Source organism: Myotis yumanensis, unplaced genomic scaffold (genome assembly GCF_028538775.1).
Source record: "Myotis yumanensis isolate MYYU_CA2020_CCGP unplaced genomic scaffold, mMyoYum1.0.hap1 SCAF_10, whole genome shotgun sequence".
Taxonomy (NCBI): domain Eukaryota; kingdom Metazoa; phylum Chordata; class Mammalia; order Chiroptera; family Vespertilionidae; genus Myotis; species Myotis yumanensis.
Genome location: NW_027223761.1, coordinates 34,416,567 through 34,441,804, shown reverse-complemented (window position 1 = coordinate 34,441,804; position 25,238 = coordinate 34,416,567). Strand labels below are relative to the sequence as shown.

Below are 25,238 nucleotides of genomic sequence, written 5' to 3'. Positions count from 1 at the left end.
GATTCTGGGGCCAGGTAGATTTATAGACTTCCTGCTAGCAGCCAGGGACCTTGACATGGTACCCAGCATGAAGCCCTGCCTGCATCCCTAGGGCCTGTCCCCCACCAGGGCTGTGGCCATTTCTCCCATCTGTGCTGGGGGAGCCACAGAACCAGCTTGGAGGAATGGGGGGTACTTTTTCATTGTTGTAGTTGTTGGTAATTGACCTTCTAGATAGTTATGTGGGTCATACATTCCTCCAAAAATGTGAAGAAAAAAACAACCCACATTCCTACCCATTTTATTATAACCCAGGTTTGTGTGTTTATATACATTTATATTTTTTAACTGAAGAAGAAAAATAACCCTGCCTTTGTACGCATTCTTTTTAACAAATTGTTTATTGTTGTATCCAGGTGACAAGCATGGTAAGTATTTTCACCAGTTGAGTATTCTGTATTTTAGCTGTGCTTGGCAGACTTTTTGGCTAGCTTTGTGTTATCAGCCTTGGCTTTCCTAGAGAAGACCCTCTTAGGAAAAGGAGAAAGTACTTACCTGATAGCATCCCCTGTGTCCTTGGCTACAGATGGAACCCATGTAGCCTTCTCGCGGTGGGATACCTGAGAGAGCATGCGCCCCGCCAGCATGCTGCTTGGCCCATCAGTCACCATCCTGCCCATCCTCCGCCCCCCCCCCCCCCACACCCCGCCCCACTGCTTCTGAGCCTCCCCGACCAGGCGTCTACCAGGGCTTCCAGGCCTCGCATGACTCCAGCAGCTCCTGGCACTGTGGCCCCTTGATAGCACACACAGTCAGGGCCTCCTGACGCTCTGGATGGCCCTATCCCAGATCCACCCTCCTCCCCTATCTATATGCTTGAGAGCAGGGCCCTTTTTTCCTTGAGTGTGCTAAGTAATTGGAGAAGTCTCCCTTTGGAAGCTGAAAAAATAAATACAGTGTTCACTCTTCTCAGAGGCTTCCCATTCTGTTGGAAAACAGATTAACAAAAAAATTTATTTTTTAAACCTTGCCACTGGGTGTTCTCAGTAAATGCTCTGAGTAGCAGTAGGCTCCGTGTGTTTTGGCCTTCTGGCTGTGTTTATTTATCCGTGCATGTTTGCTTTCCCGGCCTCTTTTGTGGCTCTGTATTTTAGTCCATGTGCTCGTGGCTGTGCCTGTGTGAACTGCCTAGTAGCCATGCGTTACGTATTAAGTCTGTGTATCACTGTCACCTTCAAGGATCAGACTGCCAAGGATAAGGCCCTTCAGCACATGGCCGCCATGTCCTCAGCCCAGATCGTCTCGGCCACTGCCATTCACAACAAGCTGGGGCTGCCTGGGATTCCACGCCCCACCTTCCCAGGGGCACCGGGGGTGAGTCACGGCTGCATCCAGAAACGATGGCCCTGGAGGCATGGGGACACCCTGGGCCAAAATGAAACTGACCACCTGGCACTTGTTATGATTTGGTCAGGTGTGAGAGAACCACCTTGTGGGGAACTGATGATGGGTGCAAAAAGGCGAAAGAAAGAAAGAAAGGGAGGGAACCAGGGAGTGAGAGAGAGATGGGGGAGTGGAGGGAGCCTTCGTCCCTGAAGACATAGAATCAAGTATCACTTTTCCCGTGCCCTCCTGGGCTGTGATCTGCCTCTTTTGCTCTTTTTCCTAGTCCCTGGTCTCTGTTCCTGTGTCCTCAGGGTCACTTTATGGCAGCTAGCCCCTAAAGCAGCGGTTCTCAACCTGTGGGTTTCGATCCCTTTGGGGGTCGAAAGACCCTTTCATAGGGGTCACCTAAGACCATCCTGCATATCAGATATTTACATTATGATTCATAACAGTAGCAACATTACAGTTATGAAGTAGCAACGAAAATAATTTTATGGTTGGGTCACAGCATGAGGAACTCTATTTAAAGGGCCAGAAGGTTGAGAACCACTGCCCTAAAGGAACAAAGAATTCTGTTAACATTTTCATTTTGTACCTACCAGGGACTGAGACACTAAATGTTATGGTCCCATTTAATCTTCATTATAATCCTTAATGCCTCTTATTGTTATTGCCATTTTACAGATGGGAAAACTGAGGTTACTTATAAACAAAACAAGAGTTTGGGAACATGATCATAATCACATGGATAATGGTGTCAGGACTCAAACCCAGGGCTCTCTGACTTCTTTTACATAGTGCTGCCTCCAGCAGGGAGTCAGCAGGTACCAAAAGCCCCAGGAAAACTCACAGCAAAGGAGGTGTCTGCACTGCTGTTTGGAGCTCCTGGCTGGCCTCTTGTTTTGAGCTTTGTCCTTTTCCTGGCTGGGCCTTCGGTGCTGTGAGCTGAGGCAGCAGCATGTTACACAGGGAGCATTCAGAATGGAGAGGGAAGAGAAGGGTGGGTGGGTGCAGGGGTAGAGCAGTCAGATGAAAATATTTGTGAAGGCCCTGCAATAGACACAGATCGCTGCCAGGTGTCGCTGCCTGTCCCTGCCAGTGGGGATTATCTGGAAGAGGAGCTAAAGGAGCCTTGGGTTGCTAGGCTGAGGACAAAGGCGGCAGTTTTCTGCCCAGCAGTGACCACACCTGCATTTAGGGAGGGTCATTGCACCTGGCGGATGATCTGAACCCACCGTCTTTAGCAGGGGTTGCAATGCACATGCATCCTGAACTGTGCTTTGAAGTGAACTCATAATCCTGAAGCCTCTTGCATTTTGCCTTCCAGTTCTGGCCGGGAATGATACAAACAGGGCAGCCAGGATCCTCGCAAGAGTAAGTCTGAGGAGGGGCCAGTATTGACTACAAGGGCCTAGGCACTGCCCACCCTGGATAGTGTTTTCCTGGGGCCAGACTGCCTCGAAGCTTGGAGGGGCGGGGAAAGGAGATTTAACCTGAGGTCACTGACATCATCCCTCATTGTTACCTGCTGAAGCCAATAGGAAAGAGACTGCTCAGGTCCTGGAGACATGTAAATACCTCACTTCCGCCTTAAGTTTAGTGGTCCTGTAGCTCAAAACAGGAAGAAGATTCCAATCCCTTCCTGGCTCTGAAGGGCAAAGCCTAGGGTCATCCTGAGAAAGTGCCTGCCCGAGGGAGGGCAGTGGGGTGATTCCATAGCCCATTCTGCCCTGGCTTTCCCTGTGGCATGGCGGCTAATAGAAAATCCCAATGATGCTTTGAGGGCCAGGGTAGCGAGCTCAGTAAACCAGCTCGTATATTCTCGAAAGAACTCGAGCTATTTGGCCTAGAGAAGGCGAGCATTCCCAAGCCATGCCTGGGATTGGTGACCACGAACCTCGGTCTCTGGAGGGATGAGATGTTCAGAGGCAGATGTCCAGCTCCTCCCACTGAACTGGTGTGAAGCTGGTGGTGGGTCCCCAGCAGCCTGCTGGCCCCTCAATTGTCGGGAGTAACCCTCTCAGTCTGGTGGAGCTCTGCCTGGCTGTGCCCCACTTGCAGGCAGGGAACCTAACACTGGAGAGAAACCCAGGCCGGGTTCCTAGCCCTGGGAGGCCGAGGCCAGGACTGAGGTGTAGCCACTGCGACAGGTGCCATTTCTAACTCTCCATCCTTCTGTCCCCAGTGTCAAGCCCTTCGTGCAGCAGGCCTACCCCATCCAGCCAGCAGTCTCAGCCCCCATTCCAGGTGAGTCTCTGAGGGCTCCCTCTCACTTTGTTCCCCAGCTGCATGTCCCCTCTGACTTGCAGAGCCATGGCTGCCCTCTCTGCACCCACATGTTTAAGGCCGGGGTTCGCCTGGATCTTAGGAGGGTAACAGGGGGTTCCTTTCCAGGTCCGCAATTCCTCTCAGTTACCTCAAGAGAGCTCTTCAGATGCATTTTTTTAAGGAAACAGGAAGCCTGGTCACTTTCACTCTGCTCCCTGGTCATCCTTGGAAGGGGAAGTTACTGTGGTTCCTTCCCCATCATTAACAGGCCGAATTGGGCAATCTAGGTCCTAAAGGCAGATGGGGTTCATTCACCCTTTCCTAGATAAGTAGGTTTCAATTCCTAGTACCCTTTCTTCAAAAGAGAGCTGCCATGGAAGGCCACACTAGAAAACCTGTATCTGCTCCCCCTACACACACGTGCATGTGAAATGAGCGGTGGAGCCGCTCTCCTCTACAGACCCCAGGCTTATGCCCTCTGCTCCAATACCACGGAGCACTCTGAGGGAATATTCCATGCTGCCGGTGGCTGCAGGCTTAAGAAAGGAGGCGGAGAAACACAAGAAGTGTCTGGCATGTGCCAACCTCACAGGAGATCTTTGTGAGCATTCATTCCATCTTGCCCTGGCCCCCAGCTCAGGCCCTTTGTCCAGGCGTAGGTGTCCTCAGGCCACAGCCCATAGCGTGAGTTGAAGTGGTCTTTACGGGGAGCCACACGCTTTATCAGGACACTGCCTCAGGGTCCTTGGTCAGAGTCTCACCCCGACATCACATGACACTGGTGTAGCCGGCCTTTCTTCCTGGGTCATCTGTTTGTAGGGCCCTGCCCCCGATTGGCCTGTGGCCCAAGGGGAGGCAAATGGCCAGGATTAAAGGTGATGATTGGTCTTTCAGGGTTTGAGCCTGCATCAGCCCCAGCTCCCTCGGTCCCTGCCTGGCAGGGTCGCTCCATTGGCACAACCAAACTTCGCCTGGTGGAATTCTCCGCTTTCCTCGAACCACAGCGAGACCCAGACTCGGTGAGTGTGCTCAGAGAGGTGTGCCTCAAATCCAGCATTTGCTGTCCATTTCCATTCCCCTTCACCATCATTTCCCCTGCCCTCATGCCTGACAGATAACCCGAGTGGATGTGGACCTGAAGGAATAGCCAGCCAGCTTTTCAATTAAGTAAAAGGTATTTCCATTGACAACTATGTTGAATTTAGAGCTGAACGTTTGCGGATGCATTGGACCTGACACTCCAGGGAACACTGGCGCTGAAGGGAACGGCCTTAATAGGCTCTTGCATTTGGTAAAATTTAACCTTTATTGAGCCTTGCCACATGACTGGTATTAAGCAAAGCTGTTTATATATACAGTTATATTTTACCCTCATCAAAACCTTATAAGGGTAGGTACTGTCTGAGAGATGACGAAACAGAAGTTAAGCAATTTCCCTGAAGTCACACTGTTAATAGTTGATGGATTAGAGATTCAAACTTATGTTTTTCAAACTCAAGCCTAAACATTTAGCCAGGATTCTACACTGCCTTTCCAAGATAGCAGCTGTTTTCTCACGATACCAGGTTGTTATCTTCTTAAGGAGAAGTAACAAGATGATACTTTAGCAATTGGACATAGAATGCATTGTAATATCATAAATACCAAGAAAGTTGGCATCAGGCCTCTATTCGATGTCCCCCTGCCCCCCCTTCGAGTGCTGCCATCCCTCCCTGCCAGGTCCATCATTTCCCATACATATGTGCGCCTGCCCCCAGGAAGCCCAAGGCCTGGTCTCACTCCCACTCCTTGGCTGTGAGGATGAGCACTGCATCTGCATGTGGGCGAGTCCAAGGCAAACACTGGAGAAATCGTGAGTTTGTCTTTGGGAATCTTCACCAACCCCTTCCTGTGCTCCCTATCGCACCCACCTTGCTGATCTCCAGGGCCACTGAAAGCCATGCTTTCCGTGTGTCTGCCGCCTTGCTGTCGTTCTGTTACCAGAAAAAGTGTCACGAGTGATTTCACCATCTGTTGTGAATAACTCAGATACTGAACACTCACGGGTGACCTCTCCTGGGAGGATTTGCACTTGAGCTCGGTGGAAAGCCTCTGGTGACAGGATGGGGGAGACACCCTGGGCAGAAGCTTCCACCAGCCATCACCACAGCAGAGGCTCAGGGGAACGCTGTGCAGCCACTGACATTTCTGTCTATGAGTTGTGAACTCTGGCAGCTGGGAGAAAAATAGAGCCTGCTCCAAAATTAGGGGAAAATGAAGGCGATGTAAGTAGGTCATTGGGCCTATTAAGGCAGGTATAGGAAAATAAGGTTATTGAAAACAGGGAAGAGAAAGCCAACTAGATCATTTTTTTCGTAGCTGAGTGGTTTTACAGGAAGGGTGATGGCAATGCCCTTTCCCTGATTGGCCTTTCCCTGATGAATGAAAAGGTTTGGCTTTGTAACTTCGACTCTAATTCATGACTTTAACGGTCCTGAAACAAACGGAAGGCCCGGTGCAAGTTAACATTCCTGGGCCTCTTGAAAAAGTAATTATATTTTAGGGGACCCAAGATGGGGACTGAGAGAAATTGGAATTCAGTCAACAAATACTTTTTAACACTCCGGTGTGGGGTGAATTTCCCGCCAAAATATAAGATGGCGCGGGCAATTATTGGCAATTATTTAGGTTTCCCGCGCAAAATCAGGGATTTTTATGATACCTATTACCCCAATGGGTATGAAACGGTTCGCATACGCAGGTAGGTATCTTTGTGAACGGCAAACAAACAAATATTTGGTAATACGCAGTTACAATGGGCCCGAGTTTACACGTTTCCCTCACTCCACCGCAAATCTATATGAACCGAGTTAAGACGGCTCCCGCGGAGTACGCGCAATTCACGCGAGCCGACTTAACTCGTTTCCCCCACTCCAAGTGTTAAACACTACATGCCAGCCCCTGATTTAGGTGTTAGAGATTCAACAGCAAAGGAAACAGCCCTTATTCTAGTGGAGCCTCCCTCCTAGGTAACAAGGTGACAAATAATTAAAGGTCCCCAAACAGATTTAACTCTGTGTTTGGAGATCTTTGTCTCCATGTAGGCATGCACACATTTCTTTCTGCTTCTCCATAATGGCTTAGGCTCATTGGAATCATGGGGTTATAGATAGTGCTGGCAAAAAGCCAATAAATAAATCAATGCGCTGGGTGCAGTGCTAACTGTTTTTCATTAGTGATTTCTTCTATCCTCATCGTAGCCCGATGAGGTAGGTAATTCTGTTCCGTTCTGTAGGAGAGGTTTGGAAAGATTGCTGTCTTCAGATAGTCAGTGGCTGTGGCCAGGTTTGAACCTTGCACTGTACTATTTTCCAGCAGTAGATAAGGCATGAACAAGAAAGCCAAAAGGAGAGCCTGGTTTGCCACTGTCCAGGGTGGCCTCCCTTAGTTACCACTGCTCTGGAAATTCACTCTTCATTCTAACACATAGTCTTCATTGCCACCACTGAAGACTTCTTCATGACTCTGCCACCCTTAGCATTGGCAGCACTCAGAGTAGTACCAGCAGTGGTACCATCTGTGGACATAGCCAACACTGTGCATTATCTTACTTAATCCTGTGATGTGCCCTTCCCAGTGTTAGGCAGCTAGCCGACATTGGAAATAGGATTCAGATCCAGGCCTGCTGATTCCACATCCTGAGATTATAACCAAAGAGTGTATGTTCCATGTGTACCTGTGGCCTGTTTTGTAGGCTATAGCTGGCTAGACTCTATAAACTAAAGGAAGAATAATCTGTGGGATGTGCGCCCCCTGCTGGCTCTGCATCAAGCATAAACCAGATGGCAGCGTTTCCTCAAGTTGGTTGTTTATATTGGTGGAGAACCAGCAAGTCAGTCCCTCTGTTACCTTTGGCTCCACTAGAAGCTAAGAGAAAAACAGCAGAGGGTTTAGAAAGGAAGATCGAAAAAATTAAGACTATATTAGAAGTGGTTAGTAGTGCTTGAAAATACACTTTTTACATGATTTCAGTGTTGCATATCAAAGGACTTCAAATGTTAAGTGTAAGATCCTCCATCGCCTGTAATCAGGGCCCAGTTCCTGGAGACTGAGTTAGGCAGCTGCTGATTGAGACTGCTGAAAACCTGATCTTGGTGAACTGTAAGCTGAATCCTGTGTGTGCATGGGGAGTGGTTTCCCTGATAAAGCCTAGTGGACTCCCTGTACCCCCACCCTGGGACACAGCAGGTTCCTCCAGCCCCCCACAGCTCAGCCACATCCTGCCCCACAGCTGGCAAACCCCTGCTGGTGCAGACTTCCCAGGCACCAGACTATGCTTAATGCTTGTCATGGTCTACATGCCAGAATAAGCAGGACCGTGTGCAGGAAGAGAGTGTGTGAGGGTTGAGTTAGGTAGAAGTTACACAGCCAGAGAAGGGAGAATTTTGGAATAGAGATGGAGGGACAAGGAGATTGTCTCTTTAGATTTTGAAAATGCACTGTCTTGCCAAAGAACAAGAAAGTTCCACGATGTGGTACGGTAACAAACCTGAACAGGGAAGGCACATCCAGCTCATAACAAACACCTTGACACATGATAGCAATGACATTAATCACCGCACCTGCTGAGCTGCGTTATAACCACTACGGCCAAGCATTTGACTTGGGAACTGGTCTTATGTCCGGTCTATCAGGGAAGGAACGGAGGCTCCGACGCATTAAGATACATTATCAAGATCCACTCTCAGGAAGTGGCTATGCCAAGGTTTGGCTCCACTCTATTCCTAACCACTTCACTGTGGTTTTGGAGAAATCAAAAAATTCTTCCAACATAAAAACAGCTGCCTTGCAAAGTATGAGCTTCCTAAATGCAGGCTGCATGTTAGCAGGGCCCTTCACATGTGGCGAGGGTCGGGCTGGCTTTTCTCTGAGCTCCTTTTCCAACCTGCAGTGTTGTGAGTCTTCTCTGGGTTTGGGGCAAGGCACGAGAGAGGCCAGGAATGTTTCCACTGGGTCCTTAGAGCATATCTCCTGTCATGCTCTTGTGATGACACGTTCGTACTGGTTGAATGAGAAAGCTGGTATCGGAATGCTTACCAGTGGTGTGAGATTTGGGGCAAATGATATCACGGCTCAGCCTGATTTCAGTTGGTACATCGGGCATACTAGGACCACTCTCATCATTGCTGTGACAATTACAGTTAGCAACATCCCTGGACTCCAGTGAGCACTCCACACATGGTTTTTGGAACCTGAATGTCTTTTAGAAATGTAGCAGGAAATTGGGCCAGACAGATGGAGGGATCTGGCTTGGGAAGATCTGCTCACCAGGTGTTTTGGACTCTATTGAAACTCAGATGGGAGCCAGAATATTTTTTTAATTATTATTTTTTTTTTTTAGTAGATAGTAAATTCATGTGGTCAAAAATCTATAAGCATAAAAGAATGGAAGGAGTCTTCACTACCTTCTAATTCCTATCCCATCCCAGGTAGGAATCACCTTTGCTAGTTTCTTGTATTTCCATAGATTTTTAATACATGGACAGCATAATATGGACATATTCTCACCCTCATTTTTAAAGAGAAGTTGTGATCTGATGTGTTTCAGGAAGATGACAGCTGTAGCAGGTCAGAGAATGGGCTGGGCGAGGAGATGGTGACAAGCACCAACCCCGGGCACAAGCAGTGACCCAGGGCATAGACATTGTGTCCATAACTCTAAAAGGTCTTAGGGGTTAATTAGCTGTGGAGGAAGAGGATGCTGGAAATGACCGATCTTTTGAGAGTGGGAATGTAGTATGATTTGAAAAGTCACAGAACAAGGAGGAAGCAGGTTAATCGCCTTTCCTCAAAAGAAACCTGTTGAAGGGGATATTGGAAACAGAGACGTTCAGCAAGTTTAAGTTAACAACAGCCCAACACTGGGCTCATAGATGACAGGGTTGATATTTGAACTTGGTCCTAATCCAGAGTCCAAAGTTTGAAAAATTGGGGAAGGTAGCAGCAATGACCAACATTGAGGGAGGTCTTTCCCACACATTCATCTCACAGAGAAGGATGCACCCCCTGGGGGAGTGCAGAGGACAAGGCTCATTACCGCTTCACAAGCGGCAGCCAGCGCAGGAAGGTGGGCAGGACATTTGGAGGAGGAGGAAAGTAAGGACATTTGACTCAGGTTCCACGGGAGGAGAGAATTCCTGGAGGGTCCCCAGGCTTGTGTGATGGCAGGTCCTCAGCCAGGAGGCAAGGGGTTTTGCTGGGGTGTCCTGGCCTCTTTACTTCTAAGTGGCTGGAAGAGCCTGAAGCATGGAACCTCCTGGTGTGAGGAGTAAGTCAGCAATCTTCACAGCCTGAGCGAACCCGAGGTCTCCCCTTCAGGGGAACCTGCACTGAAGTTCTGTAAATACATCCTACAGTGCACCTGATTCTTTCCCATAAAGGCTGTTGGTCAAATGTGGGCCCGAGCATGATTTAACCTTCCTCTCTGTACAGCTTCTTTCAAAGGCCTAAATTCACAGAGAGCTAAAAGTCTTTTGTTAGACCACAGACCCTGACTTTGCTTTGGAAAACGTGACCAGCTAAGGAAACAAGGCATTGAGGAGGCCTGGGGCAGAAAAAAGGGTGAATGGTTTGCATGGGATTCGATTGGAGAAATAAGGAAACAAGATCAAAAGCAAGGTTTAAGTTCCAGATTGCCAGGAGGGTCCTTGCCTGGGTCCTGGACAGGGTGGAGGAGGCCAAGGTTTCTCTGAAGAAGCTTCCAAGCCTGCAGTGGCTGCTGGGGCTGACACTACATCTCATTGTGGGGTTCTGCATTTATGGGAAACAGCTGTTTGGGCAAATCGGTTTCTGGTCCTTTAAAAAAGAAGTTCCTCTACCCCAGTTCATAGCTTGTGTGTGGATCTCATTAATAGTAAATCTGCAAGCCAGTATCTGTGCAGCTCCCTACAGCTCACACAGAACTGTCTTGTTTACTGTTTCGTTTGACCTTCACATTGACCCCCAGATATCAGCAGGCCAGGTGTCATCCCTATGTTCAGAGGAGGAAGCCAAGGCCCAGAAAGATTAAGGAACTTGCCTCAGGTCACACAGCTCAAAACCAACAGAGCCAGGATTCTACCCATGTGTTGTTAATGTCTGCATCCCATGCTTAGAATAAATGGTCAGAAAGCACACTTGCCCTGGAGGCTCTCAGAGGAAGGCCACAGCTGGTCTGATGGTTGGCTATGCCCAGTATATGTGCTTTTCCCAGAATTTTCTCATATATTTTACCAAGTGTGGTCTTCTAGTAGGGCATGGAAATGAAGTATCTTTCTGAGGTTGAGGTGATGGCTCCCTTGGGTACCGTGTGGTTTTGTCACCCTTTCCCGCATGACTGCCCAGCTGTTCTATGGGCTCATCCATGCACCTCTCGCAATAGCAGTAGATGGTTTACTTCCAGTGTCTGAGCTGCTCTGGGCACGCACTCGCTTTCTTCATTACCATTTGGGGATGAGGCAGTTGAAAGCATCTGGAAATCTGGGTTTTATAGACATTTCTCAGAGGCTCCAGCCAGGCTCCATCTGCTTTCCTTGGCAGGTCAGCCCCGCGCCCGCTTGCCTTCCTGGTTGTATCCCTGCGCTCAGCCAGTGGCCCTTACAGCTGCACTTCTGTGGGGAAGACACACCGCTTTCTACGCAAACAGCAGCCCCTCTAGAGAGATGGAGGTGGATGTGGGAAGTGGGGGTGAGGGCATGCATCCTGGTGTGCGATCTGGGAAGGAAGGACTTGCTTGCTCCTAGTTTCTTGTTTTCAATGTTTCTTTCTGGGAAGAGCACAGGGAGGGCATGAAGCAGCACCAGGGCCAGGTAACCAGACAGGGCTGGTGTCTCTGAGCAGTCAGCCCAGGATGGAGCCTGCTTGTGGCGGAGCCCAGGAGAGCCCCTCCTGTCCCCCAAAGGGCTGAGTATGTAGGTCACTTTCCTTGGCTGGCCCTGCAGCCACTCCATGGGGTCATCACAGGTTGCCCAGGCTGCTCTGGGAGTGTCTGGACAGGGAGTCCTGGCAGGAGCGTGACAGGAAGCAAATGGAGGTGATTTGTCCTTGTTCTGTTCCAACTTGTACATTATCATCCCTTGACATGAGTTATTTGTCTTAGTTTCTTTAAATTCCTAAGTGGATTATAATTTCTCTCTTGGTATTATTTGACAGCAGTCATTTTTCAAGGTTTTACTAACGTTCTTCAAATACTTGGAATTTTTGGGACAAGTTTATGAAAAGACCGCCATCTTCAGGTCAGATAGTGTACTGCAGCGCTGAGGCGTGTCCTAAGGAGCAGCCCAGATGCCAAGGAGTAGATTTATGGGGCTTTTCCTTCCTTTTCCACAAAAAGTGAACTGCCTCATCCTAGGTCTTTAGAGTAAAATGGATTGGCAATCCTTTACAAAAAGAGAGAAAAGAAAGAAGGACCCCAGTGGCCCCTGTGGGAGTTGTGTTGTTCTGGTTGTCTTGTCCGTGGTGATGGGTGCCCTCCCAGGCTGCCCCAGCCCCACTTGTGAGGACAGATTTTGCCCACTTCAGAGAGTGGGCTCTGATATGCCCGTGGGAAGTGTGGGGGCCAGATCCCCCCATGTGCACATCGCCCCCACCTCGGCCACTCTGCATTACAGTAGCTAATGGCAGTGTCCAAACAAGGAATCACCTTAATGGATCTGAAACTTACCTCTCTTAATTTCTGCTTTAAAGTTGAGTATTTCACTTCTGTTGCTGTCAGAGGGACAGCCTGACTTTCAGATGATCTCTTCCGAAGTAAAGAAGCATCATGATTATTTGGGGAAATGTAATAGCAATAAGTGACATGCTGGGCGCAGCATTATGTATTTTCCATGCGTTGTCTCACTTAATCCTTGTGGCACTCCTTCGAGGGAGTCCCGTTTTTGCCCCTGGTATCACGGAGGTGGAAAAGGCAGCAGAGCGGCTGGAGTTGCTCTCCCAGATGACTCAGCTGGACGCTGGTGCCAGCACCAGGGTTCAGACCAGATCCCCATCTGACTCCTCAACCTCCCTCAGCAGCAGAGAGAAAGAGAGCCAGGAACCAGGAGAGAAAGTGACCTCTCAGAACAGCTGTGAGGGCGGAGGAAAGCCGTTTGTGAAACCCCCAGGGCAGCTAAATAACCCTTTGCAAGTAACTTTGTTGAGTTTCTAGGATTACATTCACCTTTTCACTACATAAAACTGCTGTGAAAAAGAACTGGAGGGATTACAGCAGTAACAAGAGGAAATGAGCATTTCCCCAAGTTGAAAGAGAAATCCGTGTGTGAAGGTTGTGTCAGGTGCTGCTAAGCACCTGTCCAGTTGATCCAGGTAGGATTTTGCTGGTGTAACATCGTTCTTTTGGGGGAACCTTGCAGGCGACAGGGATCCATCTTCTGGCCAGTCGTCCTGAGAGGTTGAGCCTTAGGAAGGCTCTGTGATCTGACTAAGTTCCTTTCGGGTCCAGGGAATTTGTGGTCAGCTAGAATAAACAACCTGAAGCACGACTCTTAATGTTTTTGTTTCCCTTTATAGTCCTTTCCCTTCCTCAAAAAACTCTAGGTTGTTTCAAGGTAGTTTTTATTTAATTTAATATAGTACATATGCTTTATATATAAGCCAAATGGAGCCTCACTCGTGGTCTGAGGAAAATCAGCAGCCCCCTTCCCCAGGTCTTCCCACCGCACAGCCCTACTCCTCAGGGACAGCTGCTTACAGCCTTTTGGCCAGTTCTTCAGATCTCATCTCCATATTTCTAAATAACATGCTTATCCTGTATATCTCAGCCCATCGATTTTAGACATTTTCTGTTGACTTTTTACTGTGGAAGATCAGGACTTAGCTCTCCAAATTCAGCATATGACACCCCCGCCCGCCCCACCCCCCATCCCTCCCAGTGCAGTTATATCACAAGTTTTGGTTTAATGTTCAGTGCTTATATCACAAACCTGTGTCAGTTTTGTGCACGGCGTGGTTAATGTGTGATGTGTTAGAACCATTTCTTGATTGTAAAGCTTGTTATTTTAGGGTTTGTCATTTCTTCTTTTTTTTTGTTCAGTTTTTACATTACATGAATTCATCCTCACAATTTCTAACAGAATTCTCACACTCTTCTCCAGATGGTCACATAAGTCAGGGAATCTCTCAGGTCCACTTCCCCTTGGTGACATCCTTCCAGGGTCCCTCCAGCTCCTCATCCACTGGACCAGTCTCTGTCCAGGTCAGCGGCCCAGCTGTTGGCCAGCGAGTTCCTCTTCCTCTCTCCTGGGTCAGGGCCCCATCTCCCTCTATTTTGATTTACTCCATTTCATAGGAACGTATCCTCCTACAGCTAACTGAAAATGGTTACAAAGATTAATTTCCTGAAACCTTACAGATCTGAGAGTGTGTTATACTCTCACAGGTGATGGATGACTTGGTTTTCATCAGGCTTTTGCCTTAGAGATGTGAAACTTAACTCACATTTCCAAGGAGAATTCCACACAGGTTCTCTTTGCTAATGAGAATAAAGTCATCCATATTTTTTAAAAGCAGGTAAATGCTGACTTAGGTCATGTGACATGCAAGAGATGTTGACTGTCTTTAACCTCAGCCTTTTCTCTAGGAATCTTTGAGAACCCATGTTTACATGGGCAACACATAATTGACTATAGAGGCAGTAAGCTAGCTCTGTCTAGTCACTCTGTAGGGTCTGTGAAGAGAGGGACTTTGAAGTATTGGCTCATGGATTCCCTGTGCCTAGCACAGTGCTTAGCGTATATATTACCCCCAATACTTGGGGCTTTGGTTTGTTGTTGTTTTCAAATATTTGTTTTTTGCCTTACAGAATAGAATTACTCTTTTTTTGGTTTTGTCCCACCTTTAGTTTTGGGTAACCAGCCCTACTAGAAAGAAAATGGGATTTATTTGGGAGGGCGGGGGAGAGAGAGGGAAGGATGTGTCTACCCTGGCCTTCTTCCCTTCTAAGGAGAACTGGCAGGATGGGAAGTAGTAGGTAGAGCCTCATCAAATGGTTTGTAGAGTTCTAATTTCATTAAAACTTGAACCCACACCTATCAGATAGATTTTTTTTTTCTTTTCAGCCTCTGGATTTGGGGGCACAGGGACTCCTGACCTGCCCAGGTTGAGTTAGGGAGAGAGTGAGGTCTGTTTGTCTCACTGCTGTGGTCTCCAGGACACCTTCTTTAGTCCTTGGTATTCTTAGCAACAAAGTCACCTCTTGGCAGGAACAAAGCCACTCAGATGCCAACAGTCAGGGTTTGGTTTCAAGTCACCAGCCTTGGAGAGTCAGTGCCCGATTTCCTTTGGCAAAGACAGCCTGCCCCTTCTCAGTTCCTTTCAGCCACTTGGGCACAAAGGTAATTTCCTCAAAATAGAAACCTTTCAAGACTCTATCTGATGCATCTGTGAATCATTACGTTTCTCCCGAATTCTAATTTAACATCTTAGAATTTTGAAAACACTATTTAGCTTCTTTCATTTTTTTCACAAATCAACTTTCAAACCAAAAGTAGATCTGCATTAGAAGGGCCTGGGCATTTTCTTCTGGGAGACCGCGTGGTTGGTATTCGCACCAAGATGCATGAGTGACAGATCCAAGTTTTATTCTTAACTCCAGGACTAATCCCGGATGTGTGACCTCAGACAGGTCCGTTCATCTCTAAGCTTCTATTTCCTTATCTGTAAAATGACCTTAATAAAATCCATCTAACAATGTCATTGTGAGGGAAGGAGTACAGTACCTGAGACCACATTGCACATCTCCTTTTACCCACTGATGAGACTGGCAGCTCCTTAGCAGTTGTGCTTTATACGTTTCTGTGGGCTTTTACTAGTATTTGCTTGTAACTGAAAAGATGATGTGACCAAGAGCGTTAGAGAAAACCTACAGAAAGATCAGAGGCACTTGGCCCCACCGCATGCCTCACCTCCCTAACACAGCCACGGCTTTGACTTTATGTAAACATTTTTTCCTTTCTCTTCCCGCACAGGCACACTCTGTTCTTTCCCAGTAGCTTCCAGGTCTCAGTCCCACTAGAGAGTCTCCAGGTAACTGGAAGGAGCAGAGGCGGGGACCACGTCAGAGCTTGATAGGTTCCACTTGGTTTTTCATTTTAGCGGGTGCCTTTGAGGGATGTTGAAGCCTTGGTTAAGATAGCTCTCTGATGTTGATTGTGAGGGGTGCTTAGCCTTCTCCCAGAAGATGCCCGGCCCTGGCCACACTCCCCATATGTGCAACACTGTGGACCACTGTGGGGGGTTGGGCCTCTCACCCTTTGGCTTTGTGGCCAGAGATCCACGGCGTGGGCAGCAGGTCACAGATTTGAACCAGCACTTTCACAGGATATTTTTACAGGGTTGTGATCAAATGAGTTTGGGAAACTTTGGGTTATACAAAGTTAAAAAAATGTCCCTTTACTGCGGTGCTTTTAATATGCTAATATTCGCTGTGAATCTCAAAGAAGGAGGTTCTATTAAAAAATCGTAATAGCCAGCATTATTGAATGTCTATTGGATCTAGGAGTTGTAGTGTGCTCTGTATAAGCAGTCTCATTTAGATCCTACAGCCACCCTGTGGAGTAGATGCCATCACTCTCCCCATGTTAGACACTGGGGAAGCACTGCCCGGTGTCATAGCTGATTTGCAGTACTCTCGGTAGGCTGTCCTAACCAGTCCTTTTATTTGGGGCTTCTATGGGATCAGTACTCAGAAAGTCTCTACTTGGAGAAATACCAGTTTAAACTCAAAAAGTGAGTAGGGACTGCTAGGTGAAGAGAGACACAAGGTTTATCTTTGAACCCTATTAAGTTCTGAGCTCCCTGGAACCCATGCACCCCCAGATGTCTTTGTGTCCCATTAGGTGGGTCTTATGGCCTATACCTCAGGAAGGATGGGCAGGGAGGGTCTGAAGTAGAGCATCTAGGCAAGAGGTTCTTAAACTTAGGTGCATATTGGAATTTGCCTACCGAGCATTAAAGATCACTGATGTCTGGCCTCATTCTCAGGGATTCCAAATTAGTCTGGGTGGAGCCCAGGCATTGGTGATTTTTAAATGCTCCTTGGTAATTCTGCTGCAACCTGGGTGAGAACCATTGGTTTGGACATTCTCCTCTGGGGTCCAGTTTCCATATCTTATACCAAAGCAAGGCAAAGAAAGGGTTTCCTTTGTAAGTTAAATGTCTTCTTAGGTGTTTGGTGTTTTTGTTTCTTTTTTTGTGTGTGATTATGAATGACTGGTATTCCTTTGTTACCAACCTCTTGCTAACCTTATGCCATGAATCCTCTCCCCTGACCCTAATGTTGCACTGATAGCCACATATTGACTGGCCTTTATGCAGAAGTTTGAGATTGGTTACTAAGGGGACTGATGAGAAGAGGCTCAGCCCTCTCATTCCTGCTGGAAGAGGTAGGTAGGTACCAGAGCTCAGAAGGCTGCACCCATGCTGCTGCTAGGGGAGCTGGAGTGAGAAGTGCATTCTGGGTGATGATGTTAGGTAACTACACACATACTTTTTATTGGGCTTACACCATAAATAATAGGCTCCAAAAGGCGTCACTGTCATTTTCAGCTGAGTCTCGTGAAACTGGGTAATAGAATTGTTTTTTGGTTTGGTAGTTGGGTAATTTAAGCTTTGCTTACTTCTATGTCTACAAAAAGCCTTTCTTAGGCATTGGGAAAATACATACCCTTCTTAATAAAAGACAATGACTGTTTTACTATATTGTATACCTGGAACTAATATATTATTGTATGTCAACTTTAGTTTTAAAAAAATGATGATTGTTTTTGCCCTAAGTTATAATGACTTTTCTAACATCTTCATCTTTTCAAAGGTATGGACTCTCAGCTAATCAAGGCGTAATTCCGGGACTGTAAGACCACTTACTCTCTATCCAGTTCACGATGCATGTGTCCCGGGTTGTTCAAAGGGTTTGTAATGGGAATGTCTCTGTTGGTTTCTTGCAGTACAACAAACACCTCTTTGTGCACATTGGGCATGCCAACCATTCTTACAGTGACCCATTGCTCGAATCAGTGGACATTCGTCAGATTTATGACAAATTTCCTGAAAAGAAAGGTGGCTTAAAGGAACTGTTTGGCAAGGGCCCTCAAAATGCCTTCTTCCTCGTCAAATTCTGGGTGAGTAAGACCTTGCAGTGATTTCAGTGGCTTTTGTCTGAATGGTCAAGTCCCATGTGAGTGTGGAGCAGCACAGCTGGCCGTGGATGCACCTGACTGCATGTTCACCTGCACCTGCAGGATTGCCGTGGGTCATGGCTCGCACCTGTGTGCCGCCCTCACGCTGGACTTGTGCCCTGCTGCTTCTGCCAAACAGCAAGAGGCGGGCGGCCTCTTTGGGCTTCGGGGCTCACTCATGCAATGACAAGAGGCTTCCCTGATGGGTGGAATCAGGATGGAAAACATGGACCACTAGACCCTCTTTCTCTTTCTTCTCACTCCATTAAGCAAAGCAACCTGTAAATTCCACTGTCGCATAGGACCTGGGGCATAGTTGGGGCTGGGATGAAGATACAGTTGGCGGGCTTCAAGATCTTAGAAGTGCCTGAGAGAATACAAAATGGCTTTGCCCAGTATGTGCCTCATTTGTGCTTTAAAACATTAAGTGCAGATTCCACCAGCTGCTGGGGCTCCCTGATGTCCCACAGCCTCTGGGAGGCATTTTGCTCTTCCTCTTCCACGTCAAGCGGGGGCCAGGGCACTGCTGACGGATCCGAGACCTGAAAGCAGCATGAGTATAATGTGTGTGTATTGGGGGTCAGGGGGCATAGGAGACCAGATGACCTGCTAGTGCTGAGTGTTTATAAGTCCTCAGTCTTTAGAAAGAGAAAAAGACAACAGCTTCAAAGGTGTGCGCTCCTTAGCATGGCATCAGCGACCCTACGTGAGCTGGTTCCAGAGCGTTTCCCTTGCTCTGTCCTGTGCCCAGCCTCCGTGTGCATCTGTTGTACATTTCCCTTCTCCTCCTCCTCCATGGGGCCAGCTCCCTTTCCCTTTGGGATGGCGGCTCGTTTACTATCGCACCTTCCTCACTTAGGCAGACCATTGATTTTCCTTTTACTCCCACCACGTGTTGTGGGTAATCAGTTCCCATGCTGTGTCATAATTATGTGGATGTGTGCCCCACTCCTCGCCGGACCCCCGGCTGCCTCTGGGGGACCTTATTCGCAACAGTGGCAACCGCTTATTGAATACCCGCTGTGGGCTGGGGGCTGCACTAATGCTCTACATGCATCTCATCCAGTCCTCACGGTGTTTAGCGGAATTTGCTTCGTATTCAACTAAGACAAAGACTCGGAGATTATGAAGGACAGGCTACGTGCAGGGTGGGGACTTGGTCTTGAAATTGGATAAGTTTGACATTAGTGCCTCTGCTCTGTTCCCTGACTGCTTCGCGCCCTATGGATCCTGGCCACGGAGTTCAGCTGAGAACGACTCTCCATGTCACCAGTACAAGGGTCCAACACACACACAAAAAGCCCAACAAATGGGGAGACAAGTGGATGAATTAAGGAAAAATTTATGTTTTAAATTTCTTGGAGGGAAGTTTACATGTTACATTTAGTTTGTTTAGCTTCTGTTATCCTTGCATGGTAACTAGCTCTCGTTTTTCATGCTTTTGTATTAAATTTGAATTATAGAAATAGCCTTCTACTGATATTAATGTTCTTAGGGTGGGTAATATATGTGGATTACATGGACAAAAAAGGTCGTTTCTCCTTTTTAAATTGGTGGCTGCCACTTAGTGATGGTTGGAGGGTCACTTATATGATAACACAGAAGTTTTCTAAGAGTGGCCTGTGGGACCCCACAGGGGGTTCTTCAGTATTCTTGTAGTGGATTGACAAGGTCAAAATTATTTTCATTATGACAAGGAGACATTATTTGCCTTTTGCACTCTGCTGACATGCACACTCTGGTGGCTCGGAAGCAAGGGGGTATGCACACACAGTTAAAAAAAAAAAAAAAAGCCAGTCACACCAAGAATGTTCTTTATGAAGCTTACCCATCTGGAACCTAGAGTGCACATTGAAAAGGAATGCCGGGAGCCTGCCTTTCACGTCAAGGAAAACAGCTGACAATAAGTGCTACAAAAGATGAAATTTGAGCTTCCAAGTAAAAATAAGAATTTTGGAAAACTTGTATCTACCTCAGTGAACTTGACAGCTTTCTAGCCCTTAAAAGACTTTTTGATGAGGTCCACAGTCAGATTAACTAATGCAATTTTTTGATATTGTGCAAGACAAACCAGTGGGTGTTAATGTAGCAGAGTGTGTAAGTTTATTGACACGGTTTCAGATTCTGCACTTCAGCTAGCCTTTAAGAAACTATCACCTGTCCAGTTTAGTTGTCGTAAAGAAAAATGACCACAGTTATCTGATGAGCTTATTCAGATAGTCTTTCCTTTTCCAGTTACATATTTATGGAAGGCTGGAGTTTCTTCATGTCCCTCAGCCAAGGCAACATGTCCTGACAAATGAATGTAGAAGCAAGTATGGAAATCTAGGTATTTCCCATTAATTTACACATTAAATGGATTTGCAAAATATAAAACAACACTACCTTCTCACTAACTTTGTTTTAACTATAGGTATGCCTAGTTTCTTTTTTTTAAAAAAAAAAGTATGTTAACATGTAATGAGCTTATTTTTTTTAATTAGGTAATATTTTTTAAAAATTCTGTTTAAATTTCCAATACAGAAAATATAGATAGATGTAACCTATAGAAACAAGCTCTTTGAGATCCTCAGTAAAATTTAAGAGTCGGAAAGGGGTCCTGAGACCAGAAAGATGAAGAGTTCTTGTTGTGAAGCATATAAAAGAGACTGTTCTATCCAAGTGAATTAAAAGTCATCAGAAATTATAGGATATGATGCAAAGAAACCATTTTCAGTACTTTCAAATTAAACAGTATTGGTTTTTAATAATGTTTTTTATAATTAGCATGTTACTTGAATATAAAGTGGAATGGAAAGTGCTTAGCAAGTATGTTCTTGTTTTTGCTTCCAAACTTTCACCTGTTTTACTCGGGAGGTGATTTTAATAAATGCTTTCAGGGTTGGACCTCTTCAGTCATTCATGAATGCCCAAATGAGGTGGTCTAGATTGCAGATGTTTAGAGTGTGCTGGCTAGTATGAGACATGCAAATCTGACATAATTACTCCAAGATTAGATAGGAGTTTATTGAATTAAGATTTACAGAATTAAAATTGAGCACTTCTGTGAATATGATAGAAGATATTCCTTCTTAGGATAGTTAACAGTACTTAGCCTTTATAAAGAATTCAGTCATAACTGTTAAAATAAATGATGAAAGGCCATATGAATTAGGTTTACAATTTGCTGCAGTTTGAAATCTCATGGGCTTCCTCTAATGACTGAGAATGAATTATACTTGGAATATCTACTCTATCAGTAGGTGCTTCCAGTGAGCATTTTCTGTTTATTTTAGAGAGAGAGAGTAAAGGAGAGGAAAAGAGAGAGAGGGAAACATTGATGTGAGAGAGAAACACCCATCAGTTGCCTCCTGTACACGCCCTGATTGGGGTGCTGTGACCTGGGATCGAACCCGCAACCTGGGTATATGCCCTGACGTGGAATCGAACCCAGTGACCTTTTGGTGCATGGGCCTATGCGCCAGCCAAGCCACTCCAGCCAGAGCTATCCATTCTTATTTTATTAGGCATTAATAATATGGCTTAGAATATATATGTATGTGTATGTGTGTAAATAACCAAATTGCTTTCTAAAGTCATCAAGCAGTGAGTGAGTATTCCAGACATCTTCATCAGCCTTGTGTGGTATAATTTAAAAACAAAACAACTTTTCTATCGTCATTTTCTGTTCTTTGAATTCCTCTACATCTGCAGTTATTTTTTCTTTCTACTCAGTCTTTAATCCTTCATTCTCTATTCCCTCTATTCTAAGACGTTTACTTGTTACCATTTCAACAGTCCTAGAAGTGGGGTGCTCTGATAGTCAATATTATAAGCACCTTGCCTGCCCCTCCGAAGAAGAGTAAGTGGTGGTGGTTATTATTGCCTGCCCTTTGTGCCCCTCACCAATAGAGGGCATCTCATCATCTCCTTGTTTCCTTAGTTAAGTTATTTGTGCTATCGTACTATATACTACTAGTGAAATTTTAGCTTAAATTTGAGTTCCTAATTTTTATGTCTCAGAAAAATTACAGTTTGATGCAGCATTGAAATTATTATGATTGGGGATGAGTGTGGAAGCAGATTTATAATAAGTGAGGCCAACATTTTGTACTGGCAGAAAACCATCCTTTTTTTTCCTTATAAAACAATGATCAGGTGCTGTGTGGGCCCCCAAAAAGGAAGATGTCCACCCACAAATGGTCAGAGCCCAGCTTGGTTTCCGCATTGAGGTTCATGCAGATGGCTTGCCAGTGTGATGGCAGACACTGCAGCTAATTTAAGATAAAATACCAACTGTGTTGGTATTGATCATAGAATTCCCAGAGCTGGAAGAGGTGGGTGTGATTTGGTCATGCATCCTGAAAGACAAAAACCCAGCTTCAGCTTGAGCTGACTTGCAAAAGAAGTTCCTTTCCAGCCACATGTAGCTTACTTAAGGAAATAAATGAGAAATTATGGATTTAACCAAGTAAGAAATTCAGTGGAACTATTGTTTTTGAAGTAATTCTTCTCTCTGTCCAATGCTCAAGAGTGTCAAATTTTGAAACATTGGTGCAGAGAGAGCCATATACTACTAACAAGTTACTTATAACCCTTATGGCCAAAAGCTATTAAGAAGAACCATAGTCTGATAAAGGCTTAGTCGCAAATTTGATTGGACTAATAAGGAAATAATATGAAAATGAAATTGTATGGATGTATATCTTGTTACAAAACAAAATTTATATATATATATTTAATACAATGTTTCTTTTTTCTTTGAAATCATTATTAAAGTATGGGTATCTTAGAAACCAGGATATATATGTTACCCTGTGATTATTTATGCTATCTTTTTAAAATTCTTGGAATTATGAACATTCAGTATAAACAATTACCAATATATTTGTAGTCACTCAACTTAGTTTCTTAATATATTACTTTAGGGGAAGAAAAAGAAAGGCTAGTTTTACTAACCAAAGCAGATATGAGAAGATTTTATAAAACAGAGAAGGGGAAGTGAGCTATTTGGAAAGGGGCAGCCTTTAGAAGATGCTTTTATCTCGGTGGGAATGAAATCACATTGTTTGGACAAAATGACAAGCACTATAAATTAAAAACCAGGCTTTCTTTAAGCAGAAGAAATTGGTGCACAAGTCAACTGGCTGTATGGACGCCCGTCTGGAGTTTCAGCCTGGTCTAACTGGATTCTGCATGGCTTAGGTTGAATTGTAGACTTGAGTCTATCATTTGGAACCAAATGTCCCTGTTGCTATTCATGGGAAAGGAAGTTAGCAAAATGGAATAAATCTCTCGTGTTCTAAACCGTCGATAAGGAAAGGGCCTTTCTGTTCCAGTTTCCCATTTCTCTCTATTTCTGTTCCATCTCAAAAGGGTGTTAAGTTCTGAAAATGCGTGAGCAATATTAAGTGATGGAATGATGTATGTGGAAGGAAGGTTAGCTAGAAATACCACCATATTCAGAGGTACCTAGGGCTAATACATAATACATTCCCTTCAGATGGACTGTGATTATATGATTATCTTCACCAAGAGCCTGTTCTTTGAAAAATCATCTCTAGATAGGCAGGTTCTGATATTTCATGTGGAGGGACAGGGGAGCCAGTAAGCTTGCACACCCACCCATTTTGGTTTGACTTCATAAGAAAAATATGTGGAGCTTGGTTAGCACTTTCTGCAGTGACTGCTGTCTATTATTGGCTTCCTTCCTGTGTTCCCAGCCCCATGTTCTAAGCTGCTTCGCAGGCCTCCCCCAGGGAGCAGGGATCCTATGTATAGTATTTATTCAGCAGGGCAATATATGTGGTAGATTTTCCACAGCTCCTCCTCCCCTTGGCTGGAACGTTATTTTGTTCAACTAGAGAAATGGCTTCACACCGGGTACAATAACTGCCTCTTAGCCAGCTCTGATAGGGTGAGCAGATCTAGGAGGTACCTGGTAGTTTGTTAGGTAATCTTCCTCAAAAAATTTACTAAAGCCCTAACCGGTTTGGCTCAGTGGATAGAGCGTCGGCCTGGGGACTGAAGGGTCCCAGGTTCGATTCCGGTCAAGGGCATGTACCTTGGTTGCGGGCACATCCCCATTAGGGAGTGTGCAGGAGGCAGCTGATTGACGTTTCTCTCTCATCGATGTTTCTGGCTCTCTATCCCTCTCCCTTCCTCTCTGTAAAAAATCAATAAAAATATATTTTTTAAAAAATGTACTAAAGAGCAGGGAGGAGACTGCAAGAGACTCACACAAAAGCTGTACTAGGTGATGTCTGGAGTTGTTGGGTCCTTATGAAAATAACTATTTACATTAGTAATAAATACACACATCCCTAGTGGATCATTCAGCAAATGTTCAGTAACTCTGACTTTGCTCCTAGAGAGCTGGGCAGACAGACATAAGTAAGAGGCAGGCACACAAGCAGATAAACGACTGCACCGTGGGGTAGAAGCCCACATGAAAACGGGGGCACACAGAGAGAGGAGGAGCCCTTTGCGCCTAAGGACATTTCAGAAGGCCTCACGAAGACATGGCATTCGAGCTGAACCTTGAAAGAGTTGGGACAGTGGAAGGGGATGGGGAGGGGTTCTCAGGGGAAGTGGATGTTTGGACAGACACACCCCTCCTGGGTGTGGCAGAGGACCCTGTGGCCACAGAGCTCACAGAGCCTGGAGAGGTGAGAGCTGAGGGTGGGAACACTGATCCCCAGGCAGTTACTTTATTTGAAAGGATCCTTTCTGAATCCCCTGAAAACACAGCTAGAACTCCTAGGACCACCTGGAAAATGGGATTAGAAGCTCACTCTACTCCCCCCAATCCTTGAGCCTCAGACTCACCACGGTTACTTTTTTTTTTTTAACCTTGAACTCTTCAGGACGATGCAGAATCCAAATGGGGAGTTCCCTGGGCCTCATGGGAGAATCCATCTGACAGCTGTTCCTCTAATGCTTTCTGTCCTAGGTCATTTGGCTCAGTGATCGCTAACAAAGCTGAGGTCAGGGTTCATCCTTTTTTGTGTGGGGCTATTTCGCTTTGTTCCCTGCCATGGTTACCGGCAGAGATGCTCAGCCTAAGCCCCACCAAGAGCTGCTGCTCACAGAGGTCCAGGGGAAAGTAGATATACACGCCCGTGCACTTCCCAGCATTTGCCCTGTAGGTGGAGGCCTGGTTAGCTTCTCTCTGTAATTGGACCTCAAGAAAAGCCTGAGGAGGGAAGAGCTGAAGTGACACAGTCAGCATGGCTGTGGGTGGGAACACTGATCCCCAGGCAGTCACTTTGGAGACTTAATTTTGCCAGGAATAAGTGGATTATCTGGACATAATCATAACCCTCACCCCCCAGAGATCTTGGTCAACTCTCTAAATTTGGACTTAGCCCCTTGGTGATAAGTGAAATCCCTTCTCCCTTGGGTGGTATATCCTACCCACCCACTCATTTTAATTTT

At 46.0% G+C, this 25,238-nt stretch overlaps 1 protein-coding gene across 12 annotated transcripts in view; it reads left to right on the top strand.

Annotated features, from left to right (window-relative positions):
• The window catches only part of TEAD1 (TEA domain transcription factor 1), a 265,123-nt gene that overhangs the window by 197,172 nt on the left and 42,713 nt on the right, over positions 1-25,238 (top strand). For 6 of the 12 annotated variants that reach the window (XM_070425275.1, XM_070425281.1, XM_070425278.1 and 3 more), the window contains 6 exons: positions 396-407; positions 1,219-1,353; positions 2,693-2,739; positions 3,551-3,612; positions 4,528-4,652; positions 17,592-17,765. In XM_070425275.1, the coding sequence (XP_070281376.1) occupies positions 396-407; positions 1,219-1,353; positions 2,693-2,739; positions 3,551-3,612; positions 4,528-4,652; positions 17,592-17,765 (555 nt within the window). The remainder of the gene's footprint in view (positions 1-395; positions 408-1,218; positions 1,354-2,692; positions 2,740-3,550; positions 3,613-4,527; positions 4,653-17,591; positions 17,766-25,238) is intronic. The other 6 variants (XM_070425283.1, XM_070425284.1, XM_070425279.1 and 3 more) reach the window with 1 other exon arrangement.